This window comes from Echiichthys vipera (genome assembly GCF_963691815.1).
Source record: "Echiichthys vipera genome assembly, chromosome: 2".
Lineage (NCBI taxonomy): Eukaryota > Metazoa > Chordata > Actinopteri > Perciformes > Trachinidae > Echiichthys > Echiichthys vipera.
Genome location: NC_139827.1, coordinates 36542414 through 36560777, shown reverse-complemented (window position 1 = coordinate 36560777; position 18364 = coordinate 36542414). Strand labels below are relative to the sequence as shown.

At 44.5% G+C, this 18364-nt stretch overlaps 1 protein-coding gene across 3 annotated transcripts in view; it reads right to left on the bottom strand.

Moving 5' to 3' along the window:
* Positions 1-12924, bottom strand: part of vps37c (VPS37C subunit of ESCRT-I) — a 28399-nt gene extending 15475 nt beyond the window's left edge. The window contains exon 1 of one of the 3 annotated variants that reach the window (XM_083924007.1): positions 12856-12924. In XM_083924007.1, the coding sequence (XP_083780133.1) occupies positions 12856-12865 (10 nt within the window). In that variant the 5' untranslated portion in view covers positions 12866-12924. Of the gene's footprint in view, positions 1-12201; positions 12671-12855 lie in introns of those variants that run through there. The other 2 variants (XM_083924008.1, XM_083924009.1) reach the window with 2 other exon arrangements.
* Between the last annotated feature and the right edge of the window lie 5440 nt (positions 12925-18364).

Here is an 18364-nt window from a genome sequence, read left to right as displayed (position 1 = left end):
TCACTGTCAGTGGGCTGAAGGCCTCAGACACCAACAGACTGAACAAACTGATCAGAAGGACCACTGATGTCGTGGGGGAGGAGCTGGACACCCTGACGACCGTGGGTAAAGGTGTGTTTTCATAAGAGATATGAAGAATTTGAAAAAGTGGAAATAGGTTTTCAGCATTTGGGCCAAATAATCTCTTTACACACTGCTCTAGGACAAATTTGAGTTTGTTCTGAACATTTCCATATAAAACACTTGGGTATTATGTTATATATACAAGTACCAAAAGGGAAACTTACAAAAGTATGCAAAATCGAGAAAATAGACCTCAGAGGGTTAAAGACTCATCAGAACTACAGATGGGACCGATCCAGTCTGCATCTCTAATCACATTTCCTCATCAATGTCTTCAGCAGACACCCTCTCTGCACCACCATTCATCTATATTGTAATAATATAACAGTCAGGCCGCCTGCTTTTAACTGAGCTCTTGAGCCACAGCATCATTGCTGCGCTCGGATCAAAGTCACTGCTCCAAACTTCTAAAGACTGTGTACTCAGTTGCTTCTGAGGGGAAATATTTTCTACAGCCTGCTTGGGGGAGCTACTTCAGTGCGACACACAACAAATCACCGGTTTTGCGCTAATGTTTGCTACTGTCATAAATTATCATTTTATTGCTACTACATGTTTTGCTATATCATGCATAATTTATTGCACGAGCACGACCATCGGGACAAACACTTACCTGCCCCGTGGCATGGAGCCCTCCAAAATGAAGTCCCCAGGGGAATATTTTATTCCCATTTAGGGAGTGGTGATAGTTAGTATACAGCCCTGCCCACTATGTCACACATACGTATTTTCCCAATTAGGGGAGGCTGAGATTGCAACAGCCATCTGGTGGTTGCAGGTCATTGTGCTATCTATCATCGTTTATTACAATGTAATATTTATTGTTTAATAAGTAATTGTTCAATGTAGTACAGAGTCTGTCGTCTATATTGCACAAACAAGATCCCAAATCCCACGGGAAACCCTGAACGGGATATGGGGTTTACATGATTCAACTCAAACGGGATATTCATGTCCTTGTAAATATAGGCTAATGTATGTGCACAGATCTACGCTTCTGCCAGAAAATGTAGAGATGCTGATTAGGGCTGTAGAGATACACTTATCTCACGATACGATATACATCTCCATATTCAGCCAACAATACGATTCGATTTGATACTATTCGATACGATACGCTTAACAGGGCTCCAGACTAACTTTTTTCACTAGGAGGACTGTGGACCCCAACTGAAAATTTAAGGGGCGCAACCAGAAATTTTAGGGGCACACACCGTAAATCAATACTTGATGCCAAAATTACAATGTGCTGTTTCAAATTCAGTGTCATTTTTATTGTGCTCTTTTGAAGATGCAACATAGAAGGTAAACCGACAGCACCATCACTGTCATGACAGTACAGTATTAAAGAAATATACCATACATTCAGAATAAGGGGTGTGACGAGATGATACACGATATTGAGTCCACGAGATGCGACGATATTTTAAGACATTTTAAAAATGTCAGTATTGTCTTTGCATAGTAATTGTGTAAGCCGCGGTGTAGCCTAGTTACTCAGGACGGTAAAGTTTAACCCCCCCCAACCCGGTCCACTGCAGGGGGGCCTCACCGTCTATAAGACCCCGGGGACGACAACATATGGCACTGCTGCACACAGAGCAAGATAAGAAGCGCTCTGATGACCGTCACTCGCTCATCTCACAGAACACATAAGTTTCTATTTTATTAAGTGGACCGAATCATGACAGAGTTTTCTCCAGCGGTTTATGTGTTTGAACATATGAACCGTATCTACACTGACTGATCAGATCAGTCTATGTGTCACCTGCTGCCTCACTCACTGAGCTGGATAGAGAAATAAAGTAAATTAATCAGTTAACCACTGTTAATTTCTTTTTTTCCCATTGAGCCGACATGAAAATTATTTTAGTTTATTTAATTTCTGCTATCACTCGGCTCGGGAGCTGCAGACACAGCTTGTCACATATGGAGGCTTCGGGCCCGTCAGGTGCCGACACTGATTATAACTTATAGCCTTATATTAAAGAAACTGCGAGAGCTCACGTGTTATCTGTTATGTGTTTGTGTTACGGTGCTGACGGCACTATCTTCTTACAGTGATTATATATTGTTCCTGTCTTATCTGTCACTGTTTTGCTGTTTAGCCACTTACATACTCTCTTTGGCTCTCAGCGGAGGCGGTAGCATTTTTCCTTCCCTCCTCTCCCTTCTCTTTCCCTGCTTTGCTTCTCTTGTCTCGTCTAGTCTTCTGTCTTATGTATTTCTTTTGAGAGACTCTCTCCGCACTGCTCTCCGAACCTAAAGACTCATGGAATTGATCAACTGGTCTCTGCACGCTACTGACACCATCTTCTCAACGAGAAGCCCGGGTGCGGGGGAACCTGACTGTCCTGCCGGAACGTTTGCAGCTGGCTACACGATGGACGCGTGGGAGAGGTGGCGGGTCGTGTGCCTGGCGGCTCTTTCCGTGGAGGACGCCTAAGAACATCTACCTATTCGGAACCGTGATAACAACTTCCCTGCTGATTGGAATAGGCACGGGCCTGGTTTATCAGAGAATTCGGGAATCCATGGCAGCTGCCAAAAGCCCCACATGGCTGCCTGGAATGATTGAGGCGGTGCGAGTCATGGGCACTCAGACTGTGGCTTTGCACCGTAACATGGACAACTTGAGCCGCGATGTGGGTACCATCAAGGAGACGCTCATGGCTTTGCAAAGGAAAGTGGATCGTATTGCTGACCAGAATGGACAAAGAGAGTAGCCGGGACATTGGAATGTGGCTGCTCGTCCCCAAACCCAAACAACCCCAATCTTATCCTTTTCGGCCTCCCCAACCAGCAGTGGCCTTGGCCAAGGCTGCTGCTGGAACAACAACTCCCCTGGAGAACACTGCAGTGAGACGCTCTTCATTCCTTCCCCTACCTCCCACAGACACCTGCTGATTGTTGACTCTGCCTGGGTCATGATCAAGGTCGTCTCCATTGGATCAGACTGAGGCACCGAGGTTGTGACGCCGGGCGGGGTGACGACCCAGGCTCACACATACAGTGACATTATACATTTATACAGATATGCATCCACCCTCCTCCCCCTCTCCCACGTCTCTGCAGCTTTGTACCCCCCCAGTGAGACAGACGGGTCCGTGACCAGCGCCGAATATGGCTGCAGGACCGGGTGGCTGCTGTCTATCCTGGGTTACACCCCCCACCCTCGCCCCCTCCCTGTTGCTAGTCTTGAGTTTTTCTGTTGTAAGAGTGATTATGTGCTTGTTGCTGAGGTGTTTTTTTTCCTGTTCCCACACTGCACTCCCTGTGGAGTACAGTCTGGGGGTTGCCTTTTTTTTTCTCCTCCCTCTCCTCATGTTATGCTGTAACTTTCTCAATCCAATCCCTGCCTCCTGTCCTGTCTACCCCTCTGTCACATTGTATGTACATGTATGTTTGGACAGGTGGCGCTGCAATTTCGCTGGTACTTGTGACTAGTGACAAATAAAGGGCTTCATCATCATCATCATCATCATCATCATCATCATCATCATCATCATCATCATATTGATATAGCGAGACATCTGGTTGCACATGGGCAACTAGACGTAAAATTTAGTTGCACACTCAAACTCTTCTGAAAGATTCTAAAGGGACAGTGTGATTTTGGTGACATCTTGTGAGTTTTCCATTGACTGGGATTGAATTAATAAAAACTGAAAGAATCAATTACACAATATATGGCTCTGACTGGACAGCAGAGATGGTAACAAGTCACTTTTGCAAGTTCAAGTCAAGTCTGAAGTCTCTGAGGTTGGAATCCAACTAGAATACGATCATGAAAGGAGGGTTGGTTGGGATGTTGTTGGACGTTATTACAAAAAGACACCTCTCTCTCTCTGACCGTCTTTTCACTGACCAAGGTAAAACAAAGAACCAAGTGACTTTTTGTTTGAGTGCAACGTATTGTATAATTGTATAATTAAACAAATTAATAATTAATGAGTATTTATCCCGGTTTAACAGCGTTAGCCAGCAGATGGAGGCAGCACCGGCTAGAAAACACTTTTAAAAAATATGTAATTTAATGAACGCCAATCTAAAAATTATTTTTCTCAAAGCTTACAATTTTAGCAAGTTAACGTTAGTAACAAGCTCACGTTGGTAGTTTATGCAGCTGAGCTTAACACAGAGACGTTGCATTCTGTGATTCTTTTGGTACGGCTGTGCCTGAAGTTATTAAAGCCTGCAGTAGCAGCAGCAGGTGACGTGTTCTCCGTGGCAACTGCGGAGTGTCCCCATCTCTGCCTTGTTGGACAGTAGGGCCCCTTTTGTCCCCTGAGAGAAGCCTGGTTGTTGATTGGATGTAGCTCTCAGCGGAATGTGAAGTGCGGTCGTACAGACGGCACAACAACGTGGCGAAGTAGACACTTTTATCCAGTGGTGAAGAAGAACATAGCACAGAAAATTATCTATGCACGGATTCTGGATTTAATTTCCGACCTGTGGACCTGCATGCTCCATACCTCTCTCTCTCTCCCCATTTACGCACGCACGCACGCACACACACAGTACTGCAAGCAGGGTGACAGCCTGTCTGTTAACCAAGGGTAATACGGTTTACCATGGGTCTTAAAAATAGCGGTATCAGTTTCAATACCGCCATTAAAAACATGCAATGCACTTATATATGAGACAAGGATTAAATATTAAATCAAATTTATTTAATGCCTAAAAATGCATTTGTGGTTATCATGACGTGACAGTGTGGAAGAGAAAGAGAGAGAAGGGGGGGAGGGGGTTGATGGCGAGTCGCGCACTGAATGACCTGGTCTCTTAAAAGAACACGACTTCTGCAGTTTGGCAATATTTTGGGTTCCAACCTAATGAAAAGGGAGAGGCGGTAAATACTCACGAGGCAATTTGTAAATTGTGCAATAAACTGGTGACCAAGAGAGATGGAAACACCTCTTACCTAAGGAGGCATCTCCGAAACAATCACCCACTCACTGCTGCAAGGATGCATTAGGCCCAGAGTTCATTAAGTGTAACAGTTTCAATGCCCCCGCTGATACAGATGCAGGACCAACAACAACTAGCGACAGTTATACGCAGCTGACGATAATGGGGGGCCTTCGGGGAAAAAACTAAGTACAAAAGGGACAGTGTCCATTGGAAAACCTGTACTGATGCAGTGACAAAATACTTGGTGAAGGAAATGGTCTCTTACCACACAGTGGGAAAAAAAAGACCTTTCAGGACATGGTTTAGGTCCTAGATGTCCAGTACGAGCTGCCTGGACGGAGACATTTCTCACAAACAGCCATCCCACATTTATATAATAAAGTTAGAGACAAGGTTCAAGTGCTGCTGTCAGAGGCAGACAGTTATTCCTTAACAACTGACATGTGGTCGTCAGTTAACATGACACCATATATGTCCCCGACTGTCCACACCATTTCACCTAAGTGCAAACTTGAATCCAAATGCCTCCAAACATTGTATTTTCCCGAGAGTCATACTGCGGACAATCTTGCTGCTGGCTCAGAGATGCACTTCAGGACTGGCAACTTGACAAGAAAAAAACTTAACCATAAATACTGACAATGCTGCCAACTTTTCTGCCGCAATCAGGTCCCTGCATTGGCCGTGGCTTAACTGCTTCGGTCACAATCTAAACCTGGCTGTCACAAATGCATTGCATGAGCAGAGGCAAACGGTGACTTCACCGATATTTTGTCAGGAGAAAATTATGTGACCAGTTCCTCTACCCTCCCCATAGTCCAGCTCAGCAGGGACAATGTGTTGGATGTGTCAGAAAACGACCTCCATCTAACGAAGTCAATAAAAACTGGAATTCTAACAAAGCTGGAGGCCAAGTATGAATCCGATTCAGTGTGCAAATTAATGCGAAAATGCACTTCCTCGACCCACATTACTGTGGAGGATATGAGACTGATGACAACGCATTGGTTGAGACCAAGGCTGAATTACATGCTGAGATTGTGGGCTTAGCGAGGCAAGCACCAGCATGTCCAGTGGCCATCAGAGTGGAAGAGGGAGAGACGCAACCCTGAACCCCCACAAAAAAAGATGACTCTGGGAAGTCTCCTGCAAAAACAAGCCGATGCAGAAGCAGGTCCCATCGGTACCGCAGAGGAATGAGTGGGAGCTGAAATAACAGCCTACTGTTTGGAGCGTGTCTGTGCTACAAGCTCACCATCAGAGTGGGTTTTCAGCACCGCAGGTAAAGTTGTCAGTCCACAACGTGCCCTGTTAAAGCCGGACAAAGTAAACATGCTGGTTTTTCTGGCAAAATATCTTGACTACATTTGTTGACACCTGCCACATAGTTCCGCACTATGTGTATGTGTGTGTATTTTTTATTTAATTGATTCAGTTATTTTTATCTGGTTTTCGTTAAAAACAATATTGGAAAGATGACTGGACTGTGTTTTAATTTAGGCCTTTTGGTTTGCAGCAGTTGTTATAATATGGATCTCATCTCATCTCATCTTCAACCGCTTATCAGGGGTCGGGTCGCGGGGGCAGCAGCTCCAGCATAGGACCCCAAACTTCCCTTTCCCGGGCCACATTAACTAGCACTAACTGGGGGATCCCGAGGCGTTCCCAGGCCAGTGTGGAGATATAATCTCTCCACCTGGTCCTGGGTCTTCCCTGAGGCCTCTTCCCAGCTGGACGTGTCTGGAACACCTACCTAGGGAGGGGCCCAGGGGGCATCCTTACTAGATACCTGAACCACCTCAACTGGCTCCTTCCAACGTAAAGGAGCAGCGGCTCTACTCCGCGTTCCTCACGGATGGCTGAACTTCTCACCCTATCTCTTAGGGAGACTCCAGCCACCCTCCTGAGAATACCCATTTCGGCATTTAATTTTGTACCCGCAACCTCGTTCTTTCGGTCATGACCATAAGTGATGTTAGGAACGAAGATTGACCGGTAGATTGAGAGCTTTGCCTTTCAGCTCAGCTCTCTTTTCGTCACAATGGTGCAGTAGAGCGACTGCAACACCACCCCTGCTGTTCCGATTCTCCGGCAAAACTCATGCTCCATCGTCCCCTCACCCGTGAACATGATCCCAAGGTACTTGAACTCCTTCACTTGGGGTAAGGACTCATTCCCTACCTGGAGTAAGCAATCCACCGGTTTCCTGCTGAGGGCCATGGTGTCAGATTTAGAGATGCTCATCCTCAGAGAGCCGTTTCCCCCTCGGCTGCAAACCGATCCAGTGAGTGCTGAAGGTCACTGACCGACGATGCCATCAGGACCACATCATCTGATTGGTGACAAAGCGCACCCCTGGAGGAGGCCAACACCCACCGGGAACGAATCCGACTTACTGCCGAGGATCCGGACACAGCTCTCGCTTTGGGTGTACAGAGATTGGATGGCCAACAGAAGTGACCCCCTCAGCCCCATACTCCCGCAGCACCTCCCACAGTATCTCCCGAGGGACCTGGTCATATGCCTTCTCCAGATCCACAAAGCACATGTAGACCGGATGGGCATACTCCCAGGCCCCCTCCAGGATCCTTGCGAGAGTGAAGAGCTGGTCCGTTGTTCCACGTCCAGGACAGAATCCGCATTGTTCCTCTTCAATCTGAGGTTCGACTATAGGACGAACCCTCCTTTCCAGCACCTTGGAGTAGACTTTACCAGGGAGGCTGAATAGTGTGATACCCCTGTAATTAGCACACACCCTCTGGTCCCCCTTTTTCAAATAAGGGAACCACCACCCCGGTCTGCCACTCCCTTGGCACTGTCCCAGACTTCTATGCAATGTTGAAGAGACATGTCAACCAAGACAGCCCCTCCAAACCCAAAGCTTCCAGCTTTTCTGGACGAATCTCATCAATCCCTGGGGCTTTGCCACTGTGGAGTTGTTTGACTACCTCAGTGACTTACGCTTGAGATATTAACAATGATTCCCCATCAGCCTCCAGCTCTGCCTATAATATTGATGTTTATGTTAATTTAACTCTGGTTGACTGTTGTGGGACTATTTGCACTTATTTTATAGGCTGCTCTTTGTTGTTATTAAAAGTTTGGGCACACAAATTAATTTGATGTTCCTGATGTTTACGTTAATTGAATTCTGTTTGACTGTTGTATTTGCACTTTGCACTTAGAAGTTGCTATTTGTTTCTGAACAGTGTAGGCACAAGCCAACAGTTTGGTGACGTCGTCTGAGCCTTACTTCCTTATTTTAACTACTCACGGCAATGCCGTATACCGGGGTAAAATAGGGAGAAGGTTTGGCGGTATTGAAATTTGGATACCGCCCAACTCTACCTGTTTTCTTTCATGATACTTGTACATAAGTTTACGTCTTGAATCATACGGGCCACCTTAAATCAAACTCTGTATTTTTCTGGTGGAAGAATGCGCCGCTGTTTCACTAATCAGCTGATCACTGATGATCTAAACCCATTCGGAGTGATACGTCACCTCCAGAGTCTCGTAAATACCCATGGGGCTTTTTTTCTAATGGAAACAAGGTGAGTGAACGGCCATTTGAAAGGGCATGGACTGAAAATTACCGGGAGGCCACTCTACAGGGCTAATGGAAACACACCTAGCGACACTAGTGGCTAGCGGACCTAATAGCTCTTCCTGCAAAGCGAAAGGGGGTGGAAATGGGCAGCGAGCAGATTAACAGGGATTTGAATGTGACATAATGAAATATCGATTTCCTTTTTTTTTCCGAAGTCCTACAGCCCTAATGCTGATATACCTTTAAAAAAACATCTTCATTCCAAACTAGGAACACAGGCCTGGACTTAATTGTTTTTTTGTTTTTTACATAAATCATTTTTTACTTCCATTCGAAAAAAGAAAAACCTATACTTTGTAGATGTTAATAAAGGAATCTTTCAAATTGTGAGTTCATTGTATCGTTACATCTCTAGTCAGGACCTAAAGTATTAATCATTGTATGGAAGCTAATCTTTGTCATTAGATTTTGAAATAAAAAAGCCAATGTTTTGACTTTGAATTCAACTCAACCTTTTCAATGTTCACAAATTCTACGTGAAAGAATTCAACGAATTCAATGTACAATTCAATGTTAAAAATTCAATGTTCAAAAATGCATTGTTCAAAAATTCAATAGGCCAAATTCGCCTGCGAAATTCAATGTATAAAATTCAGTGTTCACATCCGGGGAACCAAGGAAGAGCAATCGATTCTAGATATGAGATCAGTGTGTGTGGTGAGTTGTGACAAGAGTGGCTGCTATTAGGCTGATTCCCCCACATACTACGGATATACAGTATTAACATAATAATCAGGTTTTTTTCTGCATTATAAATGTTGTGGCGGCCGCCTTGCTGAAGTCTTGATTGAAAATCAATAGTTCTCCCTCTCGCCCGCAGTTCTCCCTCATTAAAAATATATTAACAATATTTTGCACAATTTTATTGTGGGGGAAGAAACGCGTTTTTGTTTTTTTTAAAAACCACCACCAGTGAAGAAGAACACTAGTACCGAAACCACGAAACGGTAAGCAGCTGGAGTGAGGAGACTGTCCGCCAGCCTCTGCCTGCAGTTGCACCGGCAGGCCCAGCCGCAGCAACTGCAACCCAGCCTAGCGTGATTGGATAAGACGAGCCTTTCCAGCCAATATCCAGTTTCACATTTCCTGCACGGCGTTGTGGTAATAAAAAATTCTCACGTTCAAAAATTCTCACGTTCTGTGGCACCGGCTCAGTACTTGGAACTCCAGCTGCAGATCTCACCAAAGTCAAAGGGCCTAAGTGTGTCACAGTCCAAGATGTAGCATCATGTTTGACAAAGCTCCAGCCACAAACAAGAGCCATGTTTTCAGAGACAGTCGAGTTATGTCTGTGTCTACCCATCTCTATGGCCTCATCCAAGCGCACTTTCTCCGCCTTGCGTCTTTTGAAAACATGGGTACGCAGCACCATGACCTCGACATTTGTTCACCTGTAACCGTGGTGCCCTGCTTGTAGCTCAAAGTAAGTGCAAATAACATGCGGAAATAGTCAGGTATTATTTCCTTGTGATGTGCGTAAAAGGATCTTGAGCTAATAGAGTCAAGTGTGACATAAACGTAGATGCTGCAGATCAAATCTATTGCATTGTTATAGTCTTATTGTAAAGTTTAATTAATAGTGCATATTCATCTGAGAACTGATGACATCTGTATGTTACAGACCATGGCTGTGTGCACTGAAGTACCAACAGCTGAAAATTGACAAAACCAAGGAGATGGTGGTTAACTTCAGCCGCACTAACAGATCACCACTGCCGATTTCCATCTCAGGAACAGATGCGGAGCAGGTGACATCATACAAGTACCTCGTTGTGAACCTTGACTGCAAGCTGCAGTGGTCCCTAAACACTGAGTTACTGTACAAAAAAGGCATGAGCAGGCTTTACTTCCTCCGCAAACTCAGGTCTTCTAACATCTGCAGTAAGATACTCAAAATGTTTTACGAGTCGGTAGTGGCAAGCACCATCTTCTTCGCAGCAGTGTGCTGGGGTTCGAGAATAAAGGCAAAGGACTCTAACAAAATCAACAAACTAACTAAACTAAACAAACGTAAAAATGGCTGGATCAGTCGTGGAGACCAAGCTGGCGAGACACAGAATGCTGGGGAAGATCAAATCCATCATGGACAATGTCTCCCACCCACTCCACAGCACCCTGGACAGCCTGAGGAGCTGCCACAGCCAAAGACTTCGGCATCCTAGATGCACAGAGGAGCGCTACAGCGCGTCCTTTCTGCCTGAGGACATCAGGCTTTATAACACAAAGGTAGCCTACAGATATGTGCATTCTTGCTGAGCATTTTTTTTACTGCCACCTTAAAAAATAAACTTCAGAAAATACAATGTTTGTAGGATCGTGTCCGGCTGGATCCGATCTCACCAGAGCAAAACACATACACTTCACAGGCAGCTACTCTACACTGTGAGCCACTTGAGCTCACGCAGTGAGCCCCGCCAGTCACATATTTATTAACTAGGTTAGCTTCCAGGTAACAGTTTGTATTGGGTTGATCTGAGACAACTGGTTACCCTGATCTCATCTTAGAAAATAACCAAATCTATTTATTACTGAAGTCAATATATCCAGGAGAGAGAGGCTGAGCACAGCTGCTGCTGTTAAAGAAACACAACATAAGGAAACAAGTTGGTGTAACCCCGGCTCCAACTGATGAAAGCACCCGGGGCAGCTGGCGCATCTGAGGCTGCTGTTGAGTTTGGCTCCTGAGAAGCAGATCTGCTCCTGTCTGGAGCAGTTAGCCGCTACGGGGGTCTCTGCAGCAGCGGTGTGTTTTCCTCCTCCACCCCGGAGAGACCCCAGTAGCGGCTCGCTTGCCCCGGTCCTGCTGACGATTCAACACAGACCCCAGCTGCTCCAGGCACGGTTCAGTTTGACTGACTCTGACTTCAAACTTATGTTTATACTGGATACCCATAGTATGTGGTGGAATTTGACAACTAGCAGCCACTCTTGTCACAGCTCTCTGTGAGTAGTATCTGGAATCGATAGCTCTTCCTTCGTCCCCCTAATGTGAACACTGAATTTTATACACTGAATTTTGCAGCTGAATTTGGCCTGTTGAATTTATAACTTTGAATTTTATAACATTTTGCCTCTGAATTTGGTATGTTGAATTTTATAACGCTAAATTTGTGAACATTTAAAGATGGAGTTAAATTCAGAGTCAAAACATTCAATATATGTTATAACATTATTACTATAATAACATCATTTCGATGCATAAATATTGAGTGCTAAAAATTCAGCGGCTTTTAAATTTAAAAATTGACAGATTGACTTCCATATCATTAACTTCTCAGGCCATTGTTAACAAATAAAAACAAAGAATGTCACCTGCAGCCACTCCCTTCATAAAATAGCATCCGTGGTAACGTTATACATGTGTGTATTTTCTGACAATAGTTGTGACAGTAACATTTGGGGTGCAATGTATTGTGCACAGTTCACATTTGAAAGTCATAATACTGTCATACCATCAAGGTAAGTGACTGCAGGCCACAAAACAGAACAAGCTGTTCAGACGAACAATGGTTACAGTGAAGCATAAAAACGGGTGAAAATAAACTGGTACTTACGCGACACTAGCAAACCAAATTCAGTCTGACACTGACTGGTGGTGACATCCAACACCACCTATTTATTGCAACTGGCAGGTGACGTGACACGTCCTCAGCCCTGACGGAATCCAGCTGAACGAAAAGCCGCCGAGTCGTTTTCGACGCACTTTGACCGGCAAGTTAACTAGCTACTCAGTCGACGTGCAATCTCACCTGATGGTTCCGCGTTGAGCAATCTGATGACAACAACAATCGCTATGATCGCAATGTCAGGCACTTAACGTTAGCTGCCGTCAACTTCGAGGGAAGCCCAACGATTTGGAGATCAAAAACGGAGCCCAGAATGACGCCGCTTGGTCCTGGCGGTCGACTGTCAAACGCCCCTGTGTCCCAACAATCCGCACTTCAGTAAACAGACGACTTTAGTCGACAAAATGAGTTAGAAAATGACGAAATCGTCGCTAAAAATAGGAAAGTTTCACTCCACACTGACAGAAACCGCCGCCATTTTAGGAAGCATCCACGTTCCATGGTTGGCGGGGGGGGGGGGGGGGGTCTTGGGATACAATTAAAATAATAAAAACAGCACTGTAACGAACTCTGGATTTATAATTATTAAAGTTTGAAATACTCACTGTTTGCTGACATATTTCTTGAGTAAATTATTTTTACCTGGGTCCATTATCGCTCTGGTGTCCCCTATGTTGCAGGGTAATGGTTGGGTCCTGTGCTCAGCTGATGTAAGGGAAACCCCTAAGTGACGGCAATGTCCCATCTAATGCTGTCAGTGTTTCTGTCGACGGCAGAATATCTGACAGTCCCCCTGCTCTGCTGGAGGAGCGGCACACCACTGCTTTCTTTAGAAACGAGGACAGCTAAGTCAGAAATAGGGAATTGAAAGGATGTTCTATTTAGATAGAGAATAGGCTTAAAATGAAAACAATGGACTGTGGGGAAGTGTATCCATTGGCTTTGGTTGTCCATGGAAGCTGAATTGATTCTAGACATTCAGAATTTGGGCAAGAATCCACCTAGCATGAACATTTTTTAAGCTTATGTTTCTCCATTCTGACTTAATCTTTTCATTGCTTTGACACATCTTTCAGAATCTGTGAACAGTTTTCTCACTGAAACCTAACCACCACCAAAACTATGTTCTTTACACTCCATTTTGCACATTTACAAAGACTACTGCTAGAACTGTCCTCCTGATAAGTACATTAGTATGTCTCTTTTCATTCCTTGATGACCCTGGAAGACTGCAAGGGAAGCTCAGCTTCCCCTAAAATGTCACCCAAAAAAAGTAGTGTAGTAGTACTGCTGTGTGTACATTTTTATTGACTAAATACGCCTTAAAAAGCCTTCATCTTTGGTTCAGAATCAGCTACTTATCAAAAGAAACCGGAGCAACTTTCTTCTCATTCATCCCCACAGCACCACAGTGCTAACAATGTGGAAGAGCGGGTTGTTCCACTGCAGCCAAACTGAATGCTCATTGGATAAATGCTGGGCTTTGTCCCGCCCATCGGTGCAAAGCCCTCTGGGGTCTGTAGGGCAGTGGGCTGGCCCGGACGCTCGGCTTCTGCATGATGATTGGATGAGCTGTGTGAGGCGGAATCCTTCTTGATTGACAGCTAAATGAGCGAATCAGCGATCTTGAAGAATAAACATCCAGCAGGGCATTTTCCAAATTTTTTATTCCGTTGTTCTGAACTTATCCGGAGACTTTACCGATCCCCAGAGACTTTGTCTTTGTTAAAAACGACTAGCGTTGTGTTTGGAGACTCTGTTCTGTCACTCTGCGGTTTCTTTCCCCAGCGAGCAGCTGCGGAGCTTCTCCCCCCGTCATGATCACTCACACTGACGCGCTCACACTTCTGGTCAAGTCCCTGGAAAAGACGCCTAGTTGGTTTGACAAGGAGGACATCGGAATGATACAGACCTCTGGAGAAATGTTCTTTTCTCTATCTAGTGCATCTGTGTACAACACAGTACCCGTGACCAGAGGCAAGAAGTTTCTGATCTCTATTCTATCTGCTCCAGCATATAAACTTGTTACAAAGGCGTGGTTATGTGTCCGCTTGTGCGTGCATATGTTTATTTCAGAAGTAGCCGTTCCTCCATCTTCAACCCCCGCCCTTCGGGGTTTCATCTGTTTGGCATGACTCGTCTTCTTTATCTGTGAAAAAGCACAGCACTCATCCTCCCTTGGTCTAATCTCAACTATTTTGCATGTGCATGTGTGAAAGCTAGTTCATTGTCTTTGTGACCTTGACTTTTTCCTGTGCTTTTGGAGAAAGCAGAAAAGCTTGAGTCTGGTCAAATAATAGCAGAGGCACATACTATCACATTCTTAAATGATTATACTTATTGCGTCTTATTATCACACTCTCATTAATCATTACTAATACACATGCTAACACATGATTATGACACTTCACACATTGATTTTTTAATTCTTCAATTCCCCCTGTTGATCACTCACCAGAGTGATCATTCCTCCGAGACCACAAAATCCTGGATGTCTAAAGGGATGCTACAGACGTGGCCTGCCAAGTTCCATAACTCTAACAATTATCTAACCATGCCCATATGAGATAAATTACCACTAAAATAATGAATATTACAATAAACACACTAAGTGTCCACACACACACTGTTTGTTTTTCTGCTCCTTTTTTCCCCCCTATTTATCAACTCTATATACTGTGGTGTTTTTTACTAATGGTGTATGTGGGTCAATCATAGATTATATGTATTTACAGAAGTTCCTTAACCCTGTTCGGTTAGATCTGTTCTGACTTGGTCTAGGGACCTTTTGAGCTCCTCCCCCTGTCTACACCTTGAAAGGTGGATGCACTTGTCATTTCCCTGTATTTTTACTACTGTGGAGGTTCTCTCCACCACCTTATGGGGTCCTGTCCACCTAGAGTGTGTCCACTTTCTTTTCAATATCTATACATATACCCAAGGTTCTCCTAGCAGAGTCAATGGGGCCGGTACTGGTCCTGACCCCCCTTGGCTTCCTGCCAATGTTTTTACCCAGCCTTGGAGTTGAGTCACGTAGGACCGTGTCAGTCCTGGTGTGGCCCCTGGCTGCAGCGGTTCCTGGTGTCTTGGTCCGGGGATGGTGCGACCAAGTAAATAACTCATAAGGGGTAAATTTATTTTCTCTGTTCACACTACCCCTCTTAGAGTATAATGCCATAGGCAAACAGTCTAATCATGATAGACCTGTAGTTGCCATCATTTTTGCTATTTTCTCTTTCCTCATTTCCTCCTCATGCTTAATAGGCTGACCTGAAGCTGTCACAAAACCTGCTCTCTCTCACTCTTTCAACTGACAATGCACTGCTGCACTGGCATATGCAGAGTCTGCATATGAGCGACGCTCAGGGAATAAACTCACACCACTCAAAGTGACCTATCACTGAAATGCACTTTTATCTCTCTTGCACATTAAAATACACATAGCACATTGTAATATAGTGTTTATCTGCGATACTGTACTTTTATTTTATTTTATTGTTGTTCATATTTTGTATTTCATATTTTATCTTATTTTTAGTACTTCTGATTGCTCTGTACCGCTGCTACGATGACCTCATTTCCCCTCGGGGATAAATAAAGTTATCTATCTATCTATCTATCTATCTATCATATATGTTCACTCTCTTTCCCCCACCATGCTTACAAGCTGCTGTCACTGCCGTCACTTCCGCTAGCTGAGCTGACGGTTTTTCTGTCACTTCTCCTGTACTTAGTGTCTCAAACTTTCCCTGATCTTTGATAACCACTGCCCATGCTGCGCTTAGTCCTCCATTATCTTTTCTGAAACAGCAGCCGTCTACATACAAGTCCATGTCTGGTCGGTCCAATGGTATTGCATGCAAGTCGGGTCTCACTTTAATGTGTGTGAGTACGTTATGTTTGGCGCATTTAAGCCGTCCTCTACTTTTTTCAGTCAAGAGCCTGATAGAGTAAAAACGGATGATGAGATTAACGCTTTTACACTATGCCTGGTCAAAATTTTGAGTGGATGCCCTGCCACTAGGTGTTTTTGTGTTTTTACCTTTTTCTCTAATTCTGACTGCGAGGTGGTGTGATGAGTGATCTTGTACACCTGTCCTTCTTTAGAGTATGTGACTGCCGGGATTGTGGTTTGTTCCCAGGCCTGTAACTGAGATGTTGTTTTTACCATGGGCCCTAAATCTTTAGCTTGACTTCCTGCTCCTAATGCTAAGCTAATATGGGGTGCTGCAGTGTCACCCATGTTGTACCACTCTGCCTGTTCTGCAGTGAGCAGGACTTGTGCTACTACTCCTTTCTTTGATACATATGTACTATGAACTATGGTCACTTCTGTTTTTGCACTATTTGGTCTTATTTACTTATATTTATTCACTCCATATTATATTTTTACAAAACAAACAAAACAAGAACAACTGCACCATATCATGTGAATATGTATATATGTCTATTTCTATTTCTTCCCTTTCTAAAATTTAATTTATTGCTTAGTTTTTTCTATTTTTAATCTTATTTTGTAATATTCTGTTGCTGCTGTGACAAAAGAATTTCCCCTGTCTGCGGGACATTAAAGGTTTTCTGATTCTGATTCTGATTCTAATATATACAGTCCGAAGTCAGTGTCCAAGGGGAACCCTCTACTTCCCCTCAATCTTTTCTCATACACCTCTTCAGTTTGGGTGCGGTCATAGAGAAGAGTACAGTGGGGACGTCAGGGACCGGTTCATATGGGTGCACTGAGTGAATCCACGGTTTCCATTGTTGATACAGGTTCAGAACATTGGTAATTGGTCTGGGTCCTCTTTCAATCGAGTCCAGTAAACGTTGGCCGACTGTTGCTGCTGATCAGGATCTACCCCTAGGATCCATTGTCCATTGTTACATCTTGAAGTAATTGTCTCTGAACAGTCTATTTTTACCCCATTAGGGAAATGAACTTGCACCCCCTGTGGGCCACATAGGATAGATGCTTTCAATCTAACTAGGACATCTCTTCCTAGCAGTGAGATTGGGCATTGTGGCGAATATACATAGCTTTGATGAAACTGGTAACCAGCTATTTTAGTGGTGAAGGGTTCTGTGAAAGGGAGTGGCATTGGCTGTCCTCCAAATCCCACAAGGTCTATGGAATATTTGGAGAGCTGTTGACCGAACTGAGTTTGTATCAGAGTCGAATGTGTTGCTCCTGTATTGACTAAAAAGTTCACTTTTCGTTCGTTCACTTCTCCCCGCAGCAAGGGGTCAGCCTCTCCCCTGGCCCTTGACCCTGGGCACCCCTAGTATTGGTCTGGATACCAGGTGCCTTGGGGCAACTGGTTACCTGGGGCCAGTTGTGGTTGCGGTGGCACATGCTGAGTTGCTGCTGTTGAGGTGGTCCCCCTCTTGGTGGCCCTCTCTGGTTTTGTGGACAGTCTCGTGCCCAATGTCCATGACCTCCACACACGAAACACCCATTATCCCTAGCCCCCGGTGATCCGCCCCTGTCCCTTCCATAACCTCCTCGAGGATTAAAGCCTCGTCCTCTTCCTCCTCTATAATGTGATTGTGGTGGGCCCCATGGTCCTGGCGGGTTCCATGGTCCCTGGGGAGGGGGTCCTGTATAAAATTGGCCTGCAACTGGAACTGGGGATTCCCATTGGCGCTGGCTCCTCCTGTTGTTGGCTCATTTGTGCTTGTGTCTTTGCTTTAGCTGCTTGTTTGTGGCTTGTGCCTTCCTCTCTGGCTTTTGCTAACTGTAATTTGGTCAGTTGTATTTTCAAATTCTCTACCTCTGTTTTGCTCGCAGCCTTTATTTCATCTGCTCTACGCATGTGATGTTGAAGTGTCCTCATACATATGTGTAATGGCTCTATGTCTGCTCTGGGGTCATCCTCATCTGACCTTGGGTTTGTTCCTGACCTCTCCTGCCAGTCTTTCCTGCATCTAAATCTAATTGGTCTGTTGTCCCTAATCCATATTTCTGTCCAATAAATTCTTAGTTCTTCAGGAAATGCTGCCACATTTTTAACACTGTTTCAATTAGCGCTCTTTATCACTTATTTACGTTTAACCACAATGTCTGTTGTACTCTGTCACACTTAGTTATTGTTTGATTTATTTGTTGTTAGCTTTATTTTATTTGATTATGTTAGCTCATTGTTACTCTGATCCT